At 45.4% G+C, this 11,731-nt stretch overlaps 1 protein-coding gene across 1 annotated transcript in view; it reads left to right on the plus strand.

The window, feature by feature from the left end:
• The window catches only part of LOC142768370 (sulfate transporter-like), an 83,022-nt gene extending 76,280 nt beyond the window's left edge, over positions 1–6,742 (plus strand). The window contains exons 12-14 of the mRNA XM_075870340.1: positions 988–1,087; positions 2,452–2,506; positions 6,561–6,742. Coding sequence (XP_075726455.1) covers positions 988–1,087; positions 2,452–2,506; positions 6,561–6,712 — 307 coding nt within the window. The 3' untranslated portion in view covers positions 6,713–6,742. The remainder of the gene's footprint in view (positions 1–987; positions 1,088–2,451; positions 2,507–6,560) is intronic.
• Positions 6,743–11,731: the final 4,989 nt, after the last annotated feature.

The raw sequence follows: 11,731 nt of genomic DNA on the forward strand, positions 1-11,731 counted from the left end.
TTTAGCTTCATTTAAGTATCCTGCCGCCCGGTTCTTGCCCCATCCCCCTCTGTGGGTGAGCGCCATCCATAAGAGGTCATCATCATCATCTTCTGCCTAGAAAGTGGACCGAATGACGACCAATAAAACAACACCGCATGTACTGTCCACACGTGTTGTCACTCATCTGTATGTAGAGTGGGCAACGTACAGCGTAATCATATTTGCCCTAATGATTCCCCAGAGCTTCATCCACACACCATCATTCACTTCATGGGTACGGTGTGGCTTTTGTCTTTTTTCATTCAAACGCACGGCTTTCCAGTGCGATCACGCGCGGACACGTCGCAACCTCCCATGACAGCCCCAGTAAGTACTGAATGAGCTACGCTCAAACAATCTACTGGCGACACTTAGGCCTGCAGCGCAATTAATCTTGAGTGTGTTGCATTATTTGTTAAAAGAAGAGCAAGTGAATTTAGGGTTAGTTCTAAATTCCTGGTCTGGTTGGAGTATGGACTACCCATCAGCAGTGTTTTCTGACCATGCTAAAAAAGCGGGACCTTTCAGTGGGCCCCTTTATTGTGCACCTTATTTTAAGTACAGGAGCCTGAAGCGCCTTGACCTTCGGTCGCCGCCCGGGCTAGGACCCGATCGCACAACGTTCTCTTCAGCATTCAAGCACGAAAACCACTGGGCGAGCGCGGCGCATTCTTGTTACGTCAGACGCTTGTATACTCTTAGCAAAGCTGTCTTGGTATGTGCAATTTTTAGATTAGTTTCTAGTTGTTTGTTTCATTTACCTCAATAGACTTTTCTTTGCAATGATGTTCGTAGTGCTAACTCTACAGTCTTACTGATTACATTGCCCAATTGAGCTTTCCCTGCACGACAAAAATGAATGAGGCTCAATCATTCAAACGTCACTGCAATTTAGATGTCTTTTTTTTATCGGCTGTGCAGATTGCAATAATAAAATAACATGTATTTCCACCTGTTTTACTTCAGTGAACAGGGAAACGGCAAACAAAGAGCCACGTGTGTCATTGTTGTGGATTGCTCGGCCATTGGCTTCATCGACTCATGCGGTCTTCATGCACTAGAACACGTAAGTGCTATTATTTTTGTATGTTTGAATGGCATACTACATGGGTAATCAACAATTTTGGCAGTCATTTCGTCTTAGTGCGTAACAAGCAAGGAGCGAATAAGCACTGAGGTGGAGGGGAAATGCATATGCGCAGTGGCATGCACAGTATCAATGAGTCAATCAGCGCTTTCACACATTAACAGAGATGTACACCATACGTAAGACACACACATCTTTATTGCCCACTGTTAGGCATTGAAAGTATTCATGGCCTATGTGGTGAAGCATCTGACAGCGTACTGGCACAGTTCCCAAATTGCAAAAGCAGTTATAGTGATCCGTCCAAGGTGAAGATAATGTAACGATTAGAAAAACTGACAACAAACCACTTAGAACATAAAACGGCAAGAAATCGATAGATTTATAATAAATAGTGCCTTCTAATTTGATGAAAGTTTATCTTGGTCCACTGTTCTACTTAGAGCCAACGGCTTGCCTCGTTTGCTGTTCCTTGTTTTGAAGTTGGCATCTAATTCGAAGACGCTTTGTCGTTAGGTACTATAGGTAGAGCGCTTTTGAAGTTGGAAACACCATAACGGTCTAGTGCATGTAAATCATTATCTTAAATCTTTATTTTCAAATGTCGTCAACTGCATTTTTGGAGAGATTGACTCGAAAAGATTGGACTTTACTGCCTGGCCCAAAATCGGAAAGAATAGATTTTACATTTCAAAAATAAAGGACCACCACACTCTACTGTAAGTGATGACGCGAATACTTTTTTATATATCTGAGGATTCGCTGGATGCAAGGCTTGTAGGGATACGTAGGGCTCCGATTGTGTCATCAAAAGTTCATATTCTATAGCTAGTCAGGCACCTGTGAAATCTGAGCTGTTTCAGCGAGAGAGGTTCTTTGTTTTCAAAGGCCATTGAAATTAGTTGCCTTGAAGCTGGAAGGAGGTGTATTCCAACTGCGGATTCTTCCTATTTTAAGTGACATGTGTCCATGAATTCCAAGACTGTTGGTGCGAAATGATCTGACAAGTGCACACTAAATAAAAAAATTGTGCTTAGTTAGTATGCGCCAGTTCACACAATATCATCTTCTGCTAGATAAAGTCGCTAATTGTCTAAAAGAATATTATTTCCAACGGGTGCTCTGGCACTGTCTTTTGAACACAATGCAATTGTGGAGATTGTCTGCACAGCCGTTCTGAAAAGTTTTCAGCGTGTGAATAAACTGTTAGGACGTTTGTGTTCTATCCTGCCTCGTGGCTGCCACCACGAGAAGAGTTTTCTCTTCAATAAATGTAACGTAACACAGTTACCCTAATACATCTGCTGGTTTTATTAACGCCGTCAATATTTTTATGTTTCAAGGTTGCCGATATGTGCACCGACAACAAGTGCGTTCTTTATCTGGCATCTTTGCGAGGTGAGTAACACAGTAGCTGAGCGTTGAAAGATTCGTATTTGGGGCATCCACTAAATATGGCGGAAAAAAATCATATCAGGGATTATTTCCACAGCATCAGCTGCGTTAACACTCTTCATCACCGACGCAGCGCCTTGCAAAAGCTTTGATATTCTGATAATCAGCCAAGGCAGTATACTATTTACTGTTATTTATTTATTTATTTATTTATTTATTTGCTTCTTCGTTTGTTTGTTGTGTGTTTAACGATACTGCTGCTAGTTGATTCTCAATCAGTATAGTATAGCTTATTATTTAAAAGTAGCGTACAAGACGACAACTCGAAACAAAGACCGCTTCACAACCATCTAGTAACTGAAAGGTTTGCTGTAACCCCAATACAATTTCCATAAAAAATACACAAGGGCGAGCGTGTGCACGCCCTTGTGTATTTGTGTACTTGTGGTTGTAAATACACAACCGTGCGTGTGGATTATGCCGATTTGAAAAAAAGACGCGATCAGGGTGACATTTGCACCTTTTGCTAATTTACATTGCTTTTCAAGCTGTTGAAGTTTTAAGCAATAAGCAAAAAGCAAAATGAAGTGCATGCTACGATCATTGACAACTCTAGCATCCATTTTTACTGCCAGGTTCAAAGTTTGATACAAACAGCACGCTGTTTCTCAATCATTTCACGTCCGTTTTTTTTCCACGAGCCATAAGACAACATCACTGTTTTTAACAACGCAGTCGTTTAAGTCACCCGCAAAATCCATGGTGACCACAGAAAATCACGGGTGGATATGCGCCACCGGCATTGGGTTAGCCCTTTGAACGAGCGCAACAGAAGCGAGCACCTGTTATGCACTGTCGAGCTCGGTGTGCTGTACGCTCTATACAGAGACAATCACCTGCAGTCACTCTCGCTCGCTTTGATGACAGACCAACATCGTTGGTAATTTTTATTGATTGTCATTCCCTAAAAGTCTTCAAGAATTCAAGCAAACAAGGCGTTCCTAAAGTTGTTAAGGTGATACGTCACCAGTAGGGATGATTTCTCAATGCTTGTCTACGACAGCACGCCACCAACGTAAAAAGCAAGCACGGTAGCAATTTAGCTATCCACTGCGCGGACTGTGGGTGCTATCTGCTGCTGAAAAGAGTGAAAGTGTTGCGTAGATATGAAGACAGTGCGGATTGTCCAATTTTCGAAATGTACACGGTGAGGTGCAAAGGGGCCAATTTTATCACTGCCTCTTCTTAACTGGCAGGGGATTCCATTATCTCGGACAATTATCAGAAGGCTCATGGACCAACGTCAATAATTGAATGATTGATTGATTGATTGATATGTGGGCTTTAAAGTCCCAAAACTACCATATGATTATGAGAGATGCCGTAATGGAGGGCTCCGGAAACTCTGACTACCTGCGGTTCTTCAACATGCGCCCAAATCTGAGCACACGGGCCAACAGCATTTTCGAGTCCATCGAAAATGCAGCTGCCGCAGCCGGCATTTGATCCTGTGACCGGTGGGTAAACAGCCACTAGACCACCTCGGTGGGGCATGGTCCAATGTCATAATCGCATAAATGCGCATAAGTTCTCCTGCTTACCTGGTTTCCCTACCTTCAATTTTACCGCCCTCTTTTTAAATGTTAACGCACAACGAAGCAACTGTTGACAGTCAGCGCATGCCCTTGTTCTCGCGTCATGTGTTGTCTCGTATTCCCATGAATCCTTACCAACAAGCTCCCACCAACACCCTCCTAAGGTCTAAAGAGTTGCACGCGCAGCTTTATATCCAGGCTATACCATATCGCGCACAGGTCTGCGGCTCCGCTCTGGGATGTGTGTGTTTGTGTTTGCTCCCTTTCTATCGTTCTTTATTCTTTGAAGCCCTCCATCCCTTTCCTAGCTTGGACGAAATTACATATCAGTCATCCGAAGTGATTTACATCTCTGCCTTAACTGCTCCATCGTTTTTCTGCTTGCCAAAGTGGAGCGCGTGACACATACGAAAAAGTGAGAGAAATAAAGGAATAAAAGTGAAACTAGAGCAAGGAAAATGAAAAGAAGAAAAAGTGATAAAAATAAGGATGAAGAGAAAGAAAAGAAAGAAGCATTCGGAAAAAAGGCAAGGAAAAGCTTAAAGAGAAAGAAAGACAAGAAAGGAAAAGCAGGGAGATATAAACAAGTGTAGAAAGGCTGAGAAAGACAAAGCAAGCGAAGAAAAACATTGATGGAAAGATACCCGGAAATAGACACAAAAAGCATAGAGCAATACAAGATCAGAGAGAACAAAATAAGGCTAAACAAAGAAAACGAGGGAAGGAAAACAAAGAAAAAATAAGAAAGGAATTAAGGGACCAAAAGAAATTAAGAAAGAAATAGCATGAAAGAGCCCCGCCGCAGTGGTCTAGTGGCTAAGGTACTCGGCTGCTGACCCGCAGGTCGCGAGTTCGAATCCCGGCTGCGGCGGCTGCATTTCCGATGGAGGCGGAAATGTTGTAGGCCCGTGTGCTCAGATTTGGGTGCACGTTAAAGAACCCCAGGTCGTCGAAATGTCCGGAGCCCTCCACTACGGCGTCTCTCATAATCATATGGTGGTTTTGGGACGTTAAATCCCACATATCAATCAAATAGCATGAAAGAGAAAGAAACAGCTAAAGAGACAAAGGAAGGATTACAGGTAATGGAGAGCAACAGCTGAAAAAAACAGACAATGTAAAAAAGAGAAGAAAATAAAAAAGAAGTTGACCAGATCCACTTTTCCTTCGAGCATAAACTAATAATTGTAGATAGGGTTTTACAGCCCAAAAATACAATATGATTATGCGTGACATCGTAGTGGAGGGTTCCCAAAAATTCGACCATTTGGTGTTCTTTCATGTGCACTGACATCGCACAGTACGTGGGTCTCCACCGTTTTGCCCCCATCGAGATGCGCCTGCCATGACCGGGATCGAGCCTGTGACCATCGAATCAGGAGCCGAGCACCCTAGCCACAAATCCACCAAATCGGGCCTATAGCTTTCAGGCTTGGCAACAGTAGTGGGAAGCTGCTACAAGTAATTTCAATTGGCTATCGCAAATCATCATGATCCTGATGGCCTTTAGGTATGGCTCACACGCACTCTAGGGGATTGGCCCAGAAACGTAGAAATACCACCTTGCAAAGAATGAGGCATTAGCTTTCAAAATATTATGCTAACATTAGCTTTAAAGGAAGCACACGTCAGTGAAAAAAATTTATTTGTTTTTGTAAGAAAGGGAATTGCTCTTTAAAAACGAAGCAAGTGCTAGCAGCGTAAGAAATACGACGTTATACAAGCGCGAAACAAACGAGTACAAGAACAGAAAACACAGGATACAACGCTGTATTCTTTCTTTGCTCCTCTCATTCTTGTTTTTGTGGCGCTAATGTTTGTTCGAGATGGAAGCATACTAACTCACCCAATTGACTGTTCTGATGGCTTACGACGAATTACTAATAACAAGTTCTTCCCACAATAAAGCTTGATTGTATTTTTCAACTTCAACTGATCAGAAGAGGCAAGAAAAAAGAGAAAAGTACAAACAATGTCGACGTAATAGTGTCAGGCTTCAATACATCACGAACCGACTTAAATTTCGGATGGTACAACAACGTGATGTAGTCGTTTATTCACAGATGCCTGTTGAGCACCATTGCCCGTTTCGTCCAAGCCCGTTTAGTGAATGCGCACGCACTCATAGCTATTTATTGACTCCACAAATTATTTTTAGAAGCTGGCATTCCTGTTTCCAGTGCCATGTAGCTGAAACATTCACCATGCTGTAGTTAACAGTGAAAGCTGCTCCTGCTCATGTTGGTGATCATGACGTGAATATTTTTATTACACTATTGAATGGGAGATATTGGTTCATTTATGAGGACATGGCTTATTCCTTGCATTTACAAAACTAAATAAATAGCAAGTATGTCAGAAATTACGGTACTCATTAGCTGTCTAGGAGTCCTAAAGCAATTTTATCTAACATGTCATGAGCCAAATCGTGTTGTGAATAAGTTTTTTTTTTCTCTTTCTAGATACCGTACTGAGCGTCATCGAAATTCAAAAGACCATATTGGAGAAGATTGGACTGGAGCACATCACCCCTACTATACAAGACGCAATCGCACTGGCCAATTGCCGGCTGCGTTCACAAATAATCAGCTTTGACGAAGAATCCCACCTATAGTGGAAAATAAAATTTACTGCCTCCAGTGTTTCTAAGACATCTTCATTATTTGGATAACTTAAAGGCCGGTAGTTGACGCTTCCGCGAACACGCGGGCCCAATATAGCAGCGCAGCACGTCGCCTGGAATTGAAAATAAATTTAAACGTTAGCTGAAAATGTTTCTGTTTTCCCGATTAATATTACCAAAGGCTCCAAATCTCTACCATTTAGGCCACATACGAGCCATCTGACTGATTACTTCATAGCACACTGGGAAGTGACTGGGGCCACAGAGGGAGGTCATGACTTGTCTACACTTGCGAGAACGATCACATTGAAAAGCCACAAATTTGAGGGGAAAAGAAAAAAAGAAAAACGTGATCAAGGTCACGAAGAGCGCGTGACTCATTTTCTTACACATTGTCATCCTTTCTTACTTCGCTTCCAGCGCTTTCGTCGGGACGAGAGAAGGAAGAACGCGATTGCTGCTTGTGACAATTGTTTGTAACGCTGCTCGAGCAGGACAAATTCACAATTTTACCGCAATGGCGTTAAAGAGCACGTGTCACAGAAAACCCGCTGCTAGTGTCCATAATCGATATTGCCCGAAATAATAAAAAACTAAAACAAACACAAATGTCTCGATGGGATTCGAACCCGGGTCCACAGCGGTAAAATTCTAAGCTGGCACTGCGTGCCAGCTTAGAATTTTACCGCTGACCCACACCAGTTTTTCTGTTTTTGTTTTGTGCTTGGGACTCATTCGCAAACTTGCTTTAGGCAAGCTTGATGTCGTTAAAGGAATCTCGTTAGTATGAGAAATAAAGTGTTTTAGAACAGCAATTGAACAATGCGAATAGCATAACGAGTGGGTCTTTCATTGCTCCCACCCATTACAAAGCTTGTTCATCATCACCTAGTAGCTGTGGCTCATACCACTTCAAGCGTCATTCTTCATCATCATCCTAGCCGTGGCGTGAGAAATGATATTCGCACGGAGTTCGTTGAGAGTGTTCAGCGGATACCACAAAAAAAATGTCGAAGCATGACATAGGGAATGCCTGCCTATTACACAAAGATTATTAGGATAGTGGTACCCTGCAATTGTACTTGTAGCAGCCACCGAAAGAGTGTTGAAAGAAGGCTTCGAAATTCCGCTCTTGTAGCTTTCGCTGTGACAGTGCTGTGTGTTCAGCACAGGCTCGGCGGTTTTTAGAGTCTAAGCTCCTTATAGCGGCTTGACCCGTTTGTCCCTCGTAGTAGTGCGTAACAGTAACAGGTCTTACGCTTTGACCTGCAAAGTGGTGCCAGTGGGAGATTTCTTCTTCGCGTTGTTGAACAATAAAAAATTCGCAGCGTGGCCGTTAACTAAAAGCCGAATTCTCCTGTCTCTCGTTCCCCATTAATAGCCATTGGCATGTACACTGAGCACTATCTGACAAGAAAGGGTTTCCACGTTATACTCGCTGGTTGTAACCTCCTTGGTTTTAGAAAGGTTTAGCGAGCGTTGGGCCACAGTGCCATGAATACAGTGAACTAGTATGTACCATGAACTCGAGGTGGTTAAAGGTGGGAAGTAGACACGAAGCGCAAGCCGTAAGAAAGTGTGCGTGTGCCACCTCTAGTTTAGTCCTTGGAATGTCCGCTGGATGGCGGTGCATATGCAGAATATATGATGAAAAGATTTGAGATGGTGGTACTTGGAGTGTTGTTTAGATGGATGAACGGACACACAGACAGATGCATGGATGGACGCATGGACCGACGCAGGGGTGGATGCATGGACGAACGCAGGAATGAACGCACAGATGGACATGCGGATGCATGAACAGACGCACGCACGGATGGACGAATGGACGCGTGGACGGTCACACAAACGAACGCATGGACGGATGTGAGCAAGAACGAACGGACGGACGGATGCTTCGCTCCACTCTCCTTCAGTCACCCTGTAAATATGCTGCCATTTTTTTCTGTTGGTGATACCAAAACATATATGTTGTAGTATCGTGCTGGCGCTTACCATCTCTACCATATACCCCAGAGCTGAACCTTTTTTAGGGGCGAAGCTCCGAAAGCCGTGGATCTATGCATGCTTGATTCTGTGTCGTGGTACGTGACCGCCTAGTTCAATGACTCACTGAGCAGGTGGCGCTACTGTGGACAGATAAATGGATGGACGGATGGATGGACATACTGACAGACGAAGGATTCATGGTTTACCGATAAAGACCCCCGAAGCTTTCTTCCACTCATCATCAATCACTCCGTAAATATGCTGAAATGTTTTTTGGTTCTGACTTTATACGAGCACGACTCACTCTAAAGAGATACGTTAACTGTCTTAGTGAGTCGGTGCGCTCTAGTAGTGCATGTGCTTTGGCCCTACTAGGAAAAGTGAGATGACTCTTATTCGTATTGTCACGATGAGTCACAAGTACTGGGGAATTTATTGAACGACCGGGTAGCTAGCTCTAGGACGATGCGTCAGTCGTGGCTGGCTCTCGAGCAGAGAAGAAGACACGCGATCTTCTTTTTCCTCCAGATTGAGAGCCGCTCTTGCGGTCGACCCACTACGTGCTGGTGGCATTATCCCCCCTTCCGAAAAAAAAACAAGTCCCAAAAAGAGGAAAGAAAAGTACATAGCATCACCGTGATGCTACAACGTAGGCACGTGAAAAAGAAATTGGAAATTCGAATAAAGTAAAAGTAGAAATTAACGAGCGTGCCAATATATAAAAAAAATCAGTGAACGAAGAAGCAAGTTCACAAAAATAAATAAATAACACAAAGAACAGTGTACGGCAAGGAAAAAGTTACGAACAACGCGCAATAAATGGTTTCATGCGCAACACATGAACGCCATCCGACCTCGGTCGTGTCCTACTCCGTGGGCTGCGATATCGAGTCCGGAACCACTTCGTAGTTTACGTCACTGACGCGACGTAACACTTTATATGGGCCAAAGTACCGGCTCAGTAACTTTTCACTAAGGCCATGGCAGTGAACGGGCGTCCACACCCCAACTCGGTCTCCGGGATTCTAAAGTACTTCACTGTGGCGGATGTTATAGCGTCGTGTGTCTGCCTACTGTTGCAGGCCGATGTGCAGTCGCGCGAGCTGCCGGGCTTCCTCAGCAGGCTCTGCGAATTCTTCGGCGTCAGTTGCCAACTCGTATTCGTCTTGACACGGTAGCATGGAGTCTAGCATGGTCTGTACTTCGCGGTCGTAGAGAAGCCGAAATGGCGTGAATCGCGTGGTCTCTTGCACGGCGGTATTATACGCGAAGGTCACGTAAGGCAAGATCCGGTCCCATGTTTTGTGCTGTACGTCGATGTACATTGAGATCATGTCTGCGAGGGTCTTATTCAGTCGCTCGGTAAGTCCGTTGGTTTGCGGGTGGTACGCAGTTGTCCTTCGGTGTCTGGTGTTGCTCAGTTTGAAAACTTCGTCCGTAAGCTGCGCCGTGAATGCCGTCCCTCTGTCCGTTATTACACTGGAAGGAGCACCGTGTCGTAACACGATGTGGCGCATGAAAAATTGTGCTACCTCAGAAGCCGTGGCTCGTGGGATCGCTTGGGTTTCAGCGTAGCGTGTCAAATAGTCGGTCGCGACGATCACCCATTTGTTGCTGTCCGCAGACAGGGGAAATGGCCCGAGAATGTCCATGCCGACTTGGTCGAATGGCGTGCAAGGTGCTTCAATGGGCTGAAGCAAACCAGCTGGCTTAACAGATGGTTGCTTTCGGCGCTGACATTCCCGACAGCTCTTGACGTACTTCTTGACGCTTGCCGAAAGTCCTGGCCAATAGTACCTCTCACTCACTCTGGCAAGTGTCCGTGAGTAGCCCAGATGACCGGATGTGGGTTCGTCATGGCAAGCGAAGAGGACGTCGTCTCGCATGTCTCGAGGAACCACCAGGAGGTAGGCACGGTTGTTCAAACGAGCGTTCTTCTTGTACAGCACACCATCTCGAAGGCAGAACGATGGCAACGAGCGGAATAAATGACGTGGTATGATTGTGTCCTGGCCCTCTAAATGATCGATGATCGGACGAATCTCTGCGTCATCCCGCTGCCGTTTACTCAAGTCTGATGAGCTAATGGCGCCCAGAAAGCCTTCGTCTTCCTCTGCATCCTGACTGACGACAAGAAGGGGTGCGCGTGACAGTGTGTCAGCGTCTTCATGCTTACGGCCGGACTTATGGACGATGGTGACGTCAAATTCCTGCAGCCGCAAGCTCCACCGTGCTAGCCGTCCTGAAGGGTCGCGCAGGCTTGCCAACCAGCAGAGGGCGTGGTGGTCCGTCACTATCTTGAAGGGACGACCATAAAGGTACGGGCGGAACTTGGTGATTGCCCACACGACTGCGAGGCACTCTTTCTCCGTAGTGGAATAATTAGCCTCGGCACGGGATAGAGAGCGGCTGGCGTAGGCTATCACTCTTTCGATGTCCTCTTGACGCTGAACGAGCACTGCACCGAGCCCAATGTTACTAGCGTCGGTATGGACCTCCGTGTCAGCATCATCGTCGAAATGAGCGAGAACGGGCGCTGATTGCATGCGCTGTCGTAGCTCATCAAAAGCTGCTTGTTGCTCGTTTTCCCAGACAAACGGCGTGTCGTCCCTTGTGAGACGAGTCAGAGGTTCTGCTATTTGTGAAAAGCCATGAATGAATCGGCGATAGTGGGCGCACAAACCAAGGAAGCGCCGGACGGCTTTCTTATCGACAGGAGCTGGTAATTCGGCAACAGCGGCAAGCTTGTCCGGATCGGGACGGATTCCTTCGGCGCTAACTACATGTCCAAGAAATTTTAGTTCTTTATAGCCGAAGTGGCACTTCTGTGGTTTTAGTGTGAGGTCCGCCGATCGGATAGCCTCCAGCACGCTGCGCAGGCGGTGAAGGTGCTGCTCGAACGTGGTAGAGAAGACCACCACATCATCAAGGTAGACAAGACAAGTCTGCCACTTCAGCCCTGTGAGGACAGTGTCCATCATTCGCTGGAAAGTTGCCGGCGCTGAACACAAGCCGAAAGGG

The sequence above is a fragment of the Rhipicephalus microplus genome, chromosome 8 (genome assembly GCF_043290135.1).
Source record: "Rhipicephalus microplus isolate Deutch F79 chromosome 8, USDA_Rmic, whole genome shotgun sequence".
Taxonomy (NCBI): Eukaryota; Metazoa; Arthropoda; class Arachnida; order Ixodida; family Ixodidae; genus Rhipicephalus; species Rhipicephalus microplus.